The 12,919-nt window shown below is 32.5% G+C and overlaps 1 protein-coding gene across 4 annotated transcripts in view; it reads left to right on the plus strand.

Annotated features, from left to right (window-relative positions):
• LOC135219512 (uncharacterized) overlaps positions 1 to 12,919 on the plus strand; it is a 90,464-nt gene that overhangs the window by 65,273 nt on the left and 12,272 nt on the right. The window contains exons 1-4 of one of the 4 annotated variants that reach the window (XM_064256339.1): positions 6,101 to 6,298; positions 9,487 to 9,721; positions 10,162 to 10,271; positions 10,690 to 10,805. The exons of 2 other annotated variants lie outside the window; for them this stretch is intronic. In XM_064256339.1, the coding sequence (XP_064112409.1) occupies positions 6,191 to 6,298; positions 9,487 to 9,721; positions 10,162 to 10,271; positions 10,690 to 10,805 (569 nt within the window). In that variant the 5' untranslated portion in view covers positions 6,101 to 6,190. Of the gene's footprint in view, positions 1 to 6,100; positions 6,299 to 9,486; positions 9,722 to 10,161; positions 10,272 to 10,689; positions 10,806 to 12,919 lie in introns of those variants that run through there. One more of the 4 variants, XM_064256340.1, reaches the window with a different exon arrangement.

Below are 12,919 nucleotides of genomic sequence, written 5' to 3' on the forward strand. Positions count from 1 at the left end.
AATCATTGCATATCTAATTGTTTTCAATAATTAATCATTGCATATCTAATTGTTTTCAATAATTAATCATTGCATATCTAATTGTTTTCAATAATTAATCATTGCATATCTAATTGTTTTCAATAATTAATCATTGCATATCTAATTGAGTTTAACACTTGTGAATTACTTTGCATTTACTTAGAATGTTTTTCAAGTTTTATTGCTGTTTAGAACTTGTGAATTAATTTCCAAATTTCAGTTATTAACTCACACTTTTGACTTTCAATTGGATTAATTAGTGTTCTTGATTTTTGTGAAAAATTAATTTTTATTTAATTTTACTTTACGCTGTTTTCAAGTAATTGTAAATTTCCTGGAGATTGTGAATTTCTCTTATACAATTTGAGTTAAATAATAAATTTTTGTATTTAAAATTTATGTAAGTGTTTTATGTGTTTTCCTCACCAGTGTGTTTAATTTTGTCTAGGTAGAAATATAGTGGTTATTGAGCTGTTTTCCTTCAATTTCATTTAATGAGTTAGAAACAGGGAAGTACTTAGTGATGGAGTGATGCCCTTTACATCTATGTATACGACCTTTGCAAGATTTTCTTTCTTTAAATCTTTAGCTGATAACCCTAAAAGGGGTCCAAGGGAATTTCAGCCTAAAGTGAAAGGCAATTTGTAAGAAAGTGGTAAATAAATGAATAAATAAATGAATATGAGGGGACACAACAAATAGCTACACCTGAATTCTGGAGACGTTATGGTCAAACCAAAATGTCGTGGCGATGATAAGAGATTTTCCCGGACTATATCGTTCGCAGTGAAGAACATATTGATCATTTAACTCCTAAGGAAACCGACCTACTTAACCCAAAAAGCTCAGCGGTAAAGGCGGATTAAACACACAGATGGAGTGTTCGCTCCGTAATTATCCTGGTTTTTGTTTTCTTTTCCTCTGAATGCTACCTCGAGTAACCTTTGTGTGTGCGCATAAAGACCGAAAAAGAATTATTAGTATACACACACCCATACATATGTAAATAACTACTAAAATGGAATATGGATAATAATCAGATGGCTTGAAATTATGGTATTATTACAAGATCTGTTATTATCATTAAAAAAAAAACACACACACACACAGAAAGAAAGGAAAATGAAGTACATTAAATGACTGATCTCAGGCAAAGTTATAAACAGGGGATTAACCTCGAGACTAAGATTAAAAAGGATAAATAGACCTGGCAGAGAATCTTGAAAAGACATTTCTTATACTTGAACATCTGAAACGATAGAGCCTATCAAAGAAAAAAGGCAAGGTATGGTTGACCCTTTGCAGCATACAGATGAAAAGTTTTGATAAGAGATAACCTTTTATAATCTTTGAATTGCATTACCTACTCCAGAATACGACTGCCTCCAAACTCCCTATAAACCAAGTTGAGCTTATTGAAAGATTTTATCGGGTGTTGGGGTCACGTCTTTAAAGGATTCAGATTCCAGCTTGCTTGATTAACTCGTCATTGTAAAGCCATATAAATCGTTTGGTCTTTCATCTTCGTGTATGTATAACAGTGTTTTGTATTATGTATATTGTTAGTCACTCGACTCACCCTGTAAAGAAAGTACTCGCAGACGTCTTCTTCCTCCTCAGTCATGGAAAAAGCGGAAGAAACGGACACGTGTTCTCTATATTTTCAGTAATGTCACTCGCATACGAATTCACAATTACTTTGCGAGAGAATAGATAAACAATGGGCCCTTCACCGATGTGACGAGAGTTTACGATTGGGCATGTAAAACTACCAACATTCCAGATGTAAATTATTTTATAATAATTTATGATAGGGAAAAAAAGTAACACAGGAAAGTGTGGGTGGAGGGATTGGTCTCGCACCATCTTAATCCGGATTTACTAATAAACCGATGAGATTTTTCCATATGTGTACAAGGGAAAAAGTCCTAAACTTTTAGATTCAAATACGAGGCATTCTGATGATCACGACATATCGGTTTGACTATAGTAGAGAACGGGAATGAAGTTACTCTGCACTTTAACATTTGGAGATCAGAGGATGAATGATATCTTTGTAGCCATCATAATCCTAGCAAACTGAGTAGAGTTCATAGGATCTTTGTCGTTGTAGTAAATTTTATGCAACAGACAATGAACTCACTTGAAGTCTAATGGCCTGTCCACACGAGCGGGCCTGATCGGCGTGCTCCGAGGTTGACGGGCAAATTCCGGCGGGCTTTCCCGTGAATGTTGTCCACACGGGTGAGGCGATGGAGAGGTGGACGGGCCCGACGATGCCAGTAATTTGTTCAGTGCGGTACGATAAACATGGTGCCTACCGCAAAGAAGATATTATGCAGCATGGCAATTGCTTTGTGTGTGATGAAAAAGAAGGAAAAGAAGAGAATATGGTGCAAAGAATAGCTAAGTAAAAGAAATTTATACGGTTAACGTACTATGGTGATTTTGCTACAAGACCCATCGGGCAATTTGACGGTTTGCCCGTCAAGTGTGCCCGTTAGAGGGGAGGTCCGCCGATCAGGCCCGGTCGTGTGAACAGGCCTTAAGCCACAAGTCAACATGAATTGAGTGCAAACTGAACTTGCCCTATGAAAGAGATCTGCCCGAGAGTTTGAGGTGAGAGCCACCACCAGAAGACTGCACTGGAGAACAGACTCCAAACAAGAAACAAATAAGGTTAAAACACTTAGATGTAATAGATTCATCACGAAACATTCGAAAATATTTCCGTAAGACACCAACATTTTGTGAAAAAGAGGCAGTAACATTATGCATAATCTCAAAAGTTACACCTAAATTTTAAAAAAGTCTCTGGCATTAAAAACGCACCATTTAAATATGTCAGGATGCAAAGGCAAAAGTGTTCTGGATTAAGTAACCTTCTTTCTTTGAGATTTAGAGGGTTAAGCTTCAAGCCCGAAAGCCTACTCCAATCATGAATACGTACCAAACCTTAGTGCAGAATTCTACAACAACAGACCTAAGGCTCTGAAAAAGAACAGCAACTACAAGAATAGTATAATTGGAATGGAATATAGAATGTAAGCTAAAGGCCAAGCACTGGGACCCACGAGGTCATTCAGCGCTGAAAGGGAAATTGAGAATAAACAGGCTTGAAAGGCGTAACAGGGGGAAAACCTCAAAGCAGTTTCACTATGAAACAATTGTTGAGAAAGGGTGGATAGCAAGATGGAAGAAAGAATATGGATGGAGGTACAGTAAAAGCAATGGACGGGGCTGCAGCTAGGGACCAAAGGGACATTGCAAAGAACCTTAAGTAATGCCTACAGTATACTGCGCGAGGTGCACTGACGGTACTACCCCTCTAAGGGGAGTATAACTGGCGTAAGCAACCAATTTCTTCTCCAGACCTTTCGCAAGTATGGGTAACAAACAGCAAAGGTCTACGAACACTACTTTGAGGAACACCCGATTTGACATTACTACAGATCCTCTAATGGGCACCAACCTTTGTGTTCTGCATATTAAAATTTCATTAAATAGGTTAATAAAAGATCAACCAGTTCCCCATAATCTTAGCTTATAAATAAGTGTTTTATAATTCTCATGGTTAAAGTTAATCACAAGATGTAAAAATATTGTTAGCCGTGAAAAATATAATTAATTTAATGGTTGTTAGTAAAACCGGGTCTTCCCTGTTATCTTTTTTGAACTGTTTGTATTTCGCTAAAAAGGCCAAAGATTAAAGGCAAAAGATCATGAACTTCATTGCTCCAAATCCCTCGTGCCACGACTCTCTCTCTCTCTCTCTCTCTCTCTCTCTCTCTCTCTCTCTCTCTCTCTCTCTCTCTATATATATATATATATATATATATATATATATATTATATATATATTATTATTATATATATATATATATACTATATATAGTTATATATATATGTTATATAACAATAGAGGGATCCACAGTAATATCCTTGTTTATCTAGATATAATATATTTATGGAAATATATACAAAGCTTAAAGCTTTCGTCCAACCTCCTGTGGACTTGATCACTAAGCAATATATTTGCTTAGTGATCAAGTCCACATGAGGTTGGACGAAAGCTTTAAGCTTTGTATATATTTCCATAAATATATATATCTAGATAAACAAGGATATTACTGTGGATCCCTCTATTGATTTCTTAGAAGCACGATACAGTGTTTTTATATTGCATAGTTTTATACTATATATATATATATATATATATATATATTTATTATTATAGATATATATATATTATTATATAATAACTATATATATTATATTATATATATAATTATACATATATAATAGATATATAATATATATATCTATATATATATATATATAGATATATATATATATATATATATATATATATATATAGATATATATATATATATATATTAGTTATTATATATGATATATATATATATATATATAGGTATATATATAGGAATATATATAATATATATATAAATAAATATATATATTATATATAAATATAATATAATTTATTAATATATAAGATATATATAAATAATATATATATAATAATAATATATAATATTATATAAAACTATGCAATTACACTGTATCGTGCTTCTAAAAATCAATAGAGGGATCCACAGTAATACCCCTGTTTATCTAGATATATATATGGAATATATACAAAGCTTAAAGCTTTTCGTTCCAACCCTTTGGGGTTGATCACTAAGCAAATAATATTGCTTAGTGATCAAGTCCACAGGAGGTTGGACGAAAAGCTTTAAGCTTTGTTATATTCCAATAAATATTATTATCAGATAAACAAGGATATTACGTGGATCCCTCATTGATTTCTTAGAAGCACGAATACCAGTGTTTTATTTGCATAGTTTTATAATTATATATATATATAATTTATATATTAATATATATATATAATATATAATAATATATTTATTATTTATATAACTATATAATATTATATATATATATATATATTATATATATTCATATATCTATAATAATATATATTATATATATAACATATTAATATTTATATAATATATATATATATTATATATTTATATATAATTTATATAATTATATTTTAATATAATAATAATATTATAAATATTATATATATAATATATATAATATATTATATATATATATATATTATATACATATATATATATATATATATATATATATATAGTATATATATATATATATATATATATCATATAGTATATATATATATATCTATATATAGATACTATATATATATATATATTATATATACTATATTATATATATATATATATATATATATATATATATATGTATATTATATGCATATGTTTGTGTTTGTGTGAGCACGTGTGCATAATTTGAGAGATTGGGTATTGCATGCATAATTTACTGGTACCTATGTTCTTCATGGTTTACCAAAAGAAAAAAGAAGAAAAAAAGTGAAGTTTCAAGAAACCATCCAATAATTGACGATGGCCAAGTTTGTTATCCCCTTCACCCACCCACCATCTCTCGTGATTATTCCCCTACATTCCGGAACTCAAAAAGAGTTTGCCTGATCGAGATTCTACCAGCGTCAGTGCTTGTGGGATTTCACCTGGTTCTTATTGTAAGAACTCCCCAAAGAAGAAACAACGGAGAGACTTCATAACGACACGAAGGATCGCCTTTAGGTTCTCTTTTGACAATCATTGTTTTGAGTGAAGTGTAGCGCTAACATAGTTAAAATAGACTTGAAGGAAGCAGGACAAATTACCGATAAATTAGAAATAATTTGCTGATGCTTGAGTATTTCTAAATAATTACTAAAGGTAACGAGCGCTAGACGATGTTCGTGCGCGGTTTTATTGCAGATTTAGGAAATTCACTAATTGGGTCTTTAAGCAAATAAGCGAGACGTGTTAGGAACAAAATGAGAAAATAATAACGGGTTTTGTCATTTATGCATTCATGTCGGCTATCAGCACTGGTAAATTTTATTTATTTTTTCATCTTATGAAACAGGCTGAGCTGCGCCTGGGTCTCTTGCTTCATAAGATCAAGAAGAAGCGCATAAAAGCCTCGCTCCATCTGCTATCACCGTCCATTCCGAGGGAAGAGGTCAGCGGAGCAAGTCCTTTCAGCCCTCACCTGTCCTTCGGAAGGCATTGCCCACCACCATGAAACCCTGCAGGATTTCCTCGTCCGCCTTGGCGATGTTTCCACCATCGTGGGTTCTTCTCTACTCCATTTGGATTTTCGTCTTTGTTGCTGGTCTCCAGATACAGGTAATCATTAACTAACAACACTGGAATTTATTCAAATTTTTAAAGACAAATTTGAAGATATCATGCTTTACGATACTTTTAATTTACATGATGCCACTCTGCACGTTGATTATCATCTTTAGAAATTTCCAGATAATTCGAAAATGTGGATTTATTCGGTAGTCAATTTATATAAAAGTGGTTTACTTTACATAACTATAACTCTGGTACCTAAAAATGATGATTCCTAAAAGTCTAATGATTGTAAAAAACGTAGGAGATATTATGTGACTCGGTTGAAAAACCTTGCTCGGTATCGTAAAAAAACGAGGTTTATTTGAAGTTAAGAAACTGTTGATGGTTCTACTGAAGTTTACCAAAATGAAAGGAGCACGAAAGAAATTTGGCTCACAGGATGCGGACTCGAAATCAACAAATATAATCCCTTTTTCTTGTGAAAATACAATAGCCAAGAGAGAAAATTGGAGAGAAGGATCTTTCTAAATATTTCTGCCTTCATTTTGCTTTAATAACTGCCAATGTAATTTACTCATCAGGATCTATATTCTGCAGTTACTCCTAATCTACTGAGCGTCTAGATTGCAACTACTTAGCTTAATCTCTCATTACACTAACTTATCCTATTATATTAAGACATTTTGCATACAGTCACATTTCATTCGCTAATTATTACTATTGCTTCATTGTCTACTGGTTCATTTTCGGGGAGTTCAAGAGGAAAAACGGTTAGGCGAAACGAAGAGAGATTCTCACACTGGAATACTCGGATACCTGAGATTTATTCGTTGGAAAGTCTGACAATGTCCGTCAAGTTCCATACAAGCCATATTGACAATCAGGTTATAAGCACAATTTACATTTACTGATAAATAAAAATGTTACCCTAACGCCAATCTATGTGATAGGCAGGCTATCACAGCCAGGTTAATTATTTAGTCACGCGGCGAAACTTTGAAGCTGAAGATCGTTTTTTCAATCTGAGAAGCAGGTTACCTCATTTGAGAGGAAAAACCCAAAGAAAAATGGATGCCGGAATTTCATACAAGTCATCTTTGAGATGACAGCCAAAGGGAACTACCGAAGGCCCCGCGAGTGGAATGATGCCTCTGTTACGTGACATGATCGCCACAGGTGGATGGGTGAAGGTATAGCCCAGACAAAATCTCTTCTTACTAAATCCTCAGGGGAAATATCAAACAATGTGCATGCTGTATGTGGATACATGGGCAGATGACATTTGTTAATTCAATGTCAACCCGGATGCAAATTAGGATTGACGGTCATGTTGAACTTTAGCATGCCTTCAAGCCTAGCGTGGTTCACCATTTATTTTTATCATTATTATTCTAATGAAGGCTTCATTACCAAATCTAAAAGAGAACAGGTCAAATTAAATTTCGTGATGTTAACGATAAAGTCACTATATATCGCATAACCAATAGGGCACCGTAAAGGCGATAATTCGCGAAGCTTCAAGTTAAACCATCGAAGAGTTAACGACATTTAAATGTAAATTTATGATATCTTGAAACTAAATCTTATATATGGGATGAAATTTAACGATAAAAGGTTTTATCCGGCGAAAGAACTTTTTTGTTATCTTCATTTCTTTTGGAGATATTAGCATTTGAATAGTATTAGGGCCACCAGTAGAGTCCGTTTCCAGACTTCGCTTCGCTCGTAATTATCCTCTGAAACCTTTGATGATACAGGTCACGTAACATGAAAGTACTACTGGATTTTGCTGACCGCCTACAATAATCTTATTTTGTCGAATGGCAACAGGAAATAATTCATGATTTATAATTCATCAGTAACACTGAAAATTGGAAGTGGTTAAATTGATGCTCGTCCATAGGCAAATTAGACTTTGGAGAATAGGCTTCATTACTTTGGTAATAATGCTTGTAAGGTCATTATCGGATTTTATTCAGATTTGTTATGGAAGCGACAGCATTCGAAACTTGGCGTATTTAACAGAAACGCCAATCTATTTGTAGTTATTACGGGATATCATAACATGAACCTTATGCATACCAGATATATTTACCCTTCACAAAAACGCTTAGAGACACACAAACACATTTATATTTATATTGTATGTACATTTATATATTATTATTATTATTATTATTATTATTATTATTATTATTATTATTATTATTATTATTATTATTATTATTATTATTCAGAAGATAAACTCCTATTTATAAGGAAAATATCTATGGTCCATTGACACGAAATTCAACCTCACTGAGAATTTGTTGTTCATGTGAAAGTAGTGAGAGAAGAAAATTGAAATAACAGAAAAAGGAGATTAGGTATTAGAAAACAAAAAAGAAAAAATATTCATAAATCAATAAAAACAGATATATATATCATATATATATATATATATATATATATATATATATATATATATATATATATATATATATATATATATATATATATATATATATATATATATATATATATATATATATATATATATATATATATCATATATCTCTATATATATATAAATATATATCATATATATATGAATATGTCTACATATCTATCTATCTATAGATAATATATATGTATATATATATATATATATATATATATATATATATCTATATATATATATATATATAAATATATAGATATATATATATATATATATCTGTATATATATATATATATATCAAAATATATATATATATATATATATATAGGATATATATATATCTATAGATATATAGTCTATGTTAGAAAATATATATATATATATATATATATATATATATAGATATAGCTATATATCCTATATGTATATATCTAATAATATCGATAGAATATTATATCTATATATATCTATATATATATATGTATATATATATATAGAGATATAGATATATACCTATATCTATATATCGTATAGATATATATATATATTATATATCTTATATATTATATATATATATATATATATGATATATAAAATATATATATATTATATATATATATATTATTCATACTATATTATTATATATATCTCTCTCTTCTCCCTCTCTCTCTCTCTCTCTCTCTCTATATATATATATATATATTTATATAATATATATATATATATATATATATATGACCTCATTTAGTTAGCCATCACTCGTTCTTTGCTTGACTGCTGTTCCATATTACAGGAGGCGGCAGCTGAGGACAACTTGAACTATGAGAGCCCTGAAGACCTCATTCAGGAAATACTTGCCATCGAAAAAGATTCTGAATTTGATGAAGGACTGGAAGATGACATCGAAGAGGCCGACGACCTGGAAGACGATGGACTTTTGACGAAGGATGAACTCCGAGACCTTCAAGAAGTCATGGCTTCTTTGTACAAGAGTCCCACTAGCAAGGCTATGATAAACGCAACATTAAGTACGAGTCATAAGAGTTGTGTGTGTGTGTGAGAGAGAGAGAGAGAGAGAGAGAGAGAGAGAGAGAGAGAGAGAGAGAGAGAGAGAGAGATTCATCCGTCTTCAACATCTATAATAAGCTTAACAGAGAAATTTATAGCAACATATCGTAACACAGTATGAGAATGAAATTAAATTGAATGGGTGATTCGACACAGAAAAAGTGTAAAACGTTTTTCCTTTTTGTTGACTTGAGTTTCTTTCATTTGTAATTACCATTTATCCTGATTTATTTTTAAATGACCTTAAGATTAATTTAAATAGTTTTCTCCTTTTGGAAAGGCAATCTACACGCTTCCATTACATATAAATTGATCTCATTATGCTATTATTTACTGAAATGAAATCAATAAGTCATAAAAACTGCATAATTAGCATGGCCGATTCTTCTCTTCCCTACAGATGGAACGACAACGGTCACCACAGGCAACACCTACAAATTTTACAGTCACGATGGATTCTCTGTGGTCCGCTACCCAAATAACTTCCTGCGGCACTTTTGCTTTACCATGGTAAGATTCTCTTGTATACGAGTTAATTTTTGTCGTAGTGCAAAAGTCAATTTGTCTGTCAGTTAACTTGATAATAGAAGCCGGTCGGTCACTCGCGTTACTCAGGGAGACAGCTGCCAAGGTTCACTCAAAGAGACCTGACACTCCTCAAAGGTGGTCGGTCACACAGCTGTAAAAACAGAGACCTTTCAGACGACTGTTTTGGAGAGAGTAAGTGGCAATATCCCCACTTGCATTAGTCTGGCTCATAATTCTTACCTCTTCATCATATAAAATATTGAAATTTAGTGTTACTGAAATTGTTTATCATGAAAACACAAGATTGTTTCAAAAAAACATTTTTTTTTGAGCTAGCTACTTTGGAAACCAACTTTTACCATCTTACCTCCTGACGCATTGCTGTTCACATTCTCTACAGGGTTCATCAGTAGCAGGCATGTACGTAAACTGCTCTTACTTCAGGGTACAAAATAGTAGTACTTGCTTCAGAGATCGCATGATTATCTACTCGCCCCCCGGTACCAAAATCACCAGGTGAGATTTAATTGAGAACGAATGATAATCCCTTTTATACTAAGCCTACAGAATAGTAGTAACCATAGTTGTTACCACTGTTTTAATTGTCGATGGGGCCTCCTGCAACACTGTCAAGTTATTCCTAGTGTCTCTTCTACTGTTGCAAATGGTTCTTTTAACTTGTCAGGAATTGCTGCATTACTGTACTTTGTAGGTCGCTTTCTTTTGTGTTATGAAATTATATCTTGATCTCATCCATAAAAGAAATATTTGGTACTATATCTATAAAGTTAACAATTCCACTTCAAACCTCCCTCCTTTCATGTGACAATTTTCAGTTCACATTAAACAGCTTCTTTCCTCAGTAATTTTATTTTCCTGGCAGTATGCTCGCCATTCTTATGTTCCTCAAATATTCATTCTGTGTAAGATGTGAGGGGGTTTATATTTCCAAAGCCTGGCAAGTAAATTCGATTCCCAAATTAGATTCGTCAACAAATTCATATGGAAAGATCTACATGTCATCTTTCTTATCTGCCTGACGTTAGCTCTTCCTTTCTATGGGATTTCTGAAAATCATTTAACTTCACTTTCGATATTTTTCCAACATTAAATTCTCCTTTACCATACCGACTTTTTAAGAAACTTCAGACTTGCTCTTTCGGATTATTTTCTAGTTTTTCATTGAACTATTTCATGCAAGTGGTTTCAATGGTGAAATATGCTTTCTTCTTTATCACTGGTGGAGTTCCTCTGGGATATTGTCTTTCAACTTCCCTTTCCTCGTCATGAAATGATAGTGATTCAAAGCTCATCCTGTATCTTCCCCTACTTCCAACATTTTTGTTGATATGATTATCCACAACTGTTTCTCAGTTCTATCAATCTTTTGCTTCTTATGGTTTCTTAAAATACGTCTTGAAAAGCTCTCGGTTAAAATGGTTAAATCGTCTTTCTATAAAATGGGCGAAAGTTTAGATCGGGCAATTTCTTCCTTCGTCTCCGTTATCAAAACTCTATTTTGATTGACTTGTCCAAGCTTAGAAAATTGCGTTTTTATTTGCAAAGTTTCATCAAATTTCCCTCCTTTGTAGGACTGAGTTTACTCAACCTTCCTTTATTTCGTGATACCCTCCTTTTTACCAAAAGGCTTTCTCTGTCATTTTCCTACTGGTCCCATCATGGTTACTGTTCACTTACTGTTCACATCCTCTTTATTTTACTTCAAGGGAATCGGCTCTAGCTCCTTCCCTCTAATTCCATGATTGGAAATTTTCTTTCTGCTTCTGTTTTCCTGATTCTTATAACCTTTCATCGCTTCAAGAGAGGAGGTCTCTATTTCTTCAAGATCAAACCCCACCCACCTTCATCTTTCTTATTTTCGTGTTTTAATCTGACCTGGGGTAAAAATAAGGCATTAGGTAAGTTCGTCATCCTGGCTCTTGCCATTTAAAAAAAGAATGCACAACTTTTGTTAATCAAACCTGACACATTCAATCTTTTAACAAGCCTAGCAAACTTAACATTTAGTAAAGATAAGGACTTCATGAACTGGTATCTATCTTGATATACAAAAAAAGTTTCAATAAACTTAAATAATGACCTCATCCTTGTACAGAAAGGAATATTCTAAATTCACAAGTCTCTTTGTTGGTATGGATGTTTATTCTTTCGCAGAAGTTTTCAAAATGATATTTATGAATTTCAACGAAAGACTGCAAAGTGTAAGAAAGGGTTGATTAGATTTTCAGTTGGGTCTGGCTACTGTTGAACAACTGTTAGTTTGTCCAAAATGAATTTCAAAACGAGCCATGAAAGTCTGGGGAGGGGTAGTTCGTATGCTAGGAAAGAGCTTATAGATTTTGGGATGGCTCTAATAGTAATCAATTGATTTTTTTTCGTTAACAGAGGATAAGATTTTCAGTTTTGGTGCGTTTTGCTTTATGAAGAAAATGCCAGATCTTAAGGGAAAATTTCAGTAATTGTAGTGGCCAAGGAAGTCATTCAACATGAACAATCTTATGCGGATTTTAACTCTCAAGTAGATTTGGTGTTTATAAGTACACACTGAGTGATTTCAAGCTAAAATCAGGGAAGAGCCTGAAGTTGCTGAGCAGGATAATTTTTGTTGC

This window comes from Macrobrachium nipponense, chromosome 1 (assembly GCF_015104395.2).
Source record: "Macrobrachium nipponense isolate FS-2020 chromosome 1, ASM1510439v2, whole genome shotgun sequence".
Classification (NCBI taxonomy): domain Eukaryota; kingdom Metazoa; phylum Arthropoda; class Malacostraca; order Decapoda; family Palaemonidae; genus Macrobrachium; species Macrobrachium nipponense.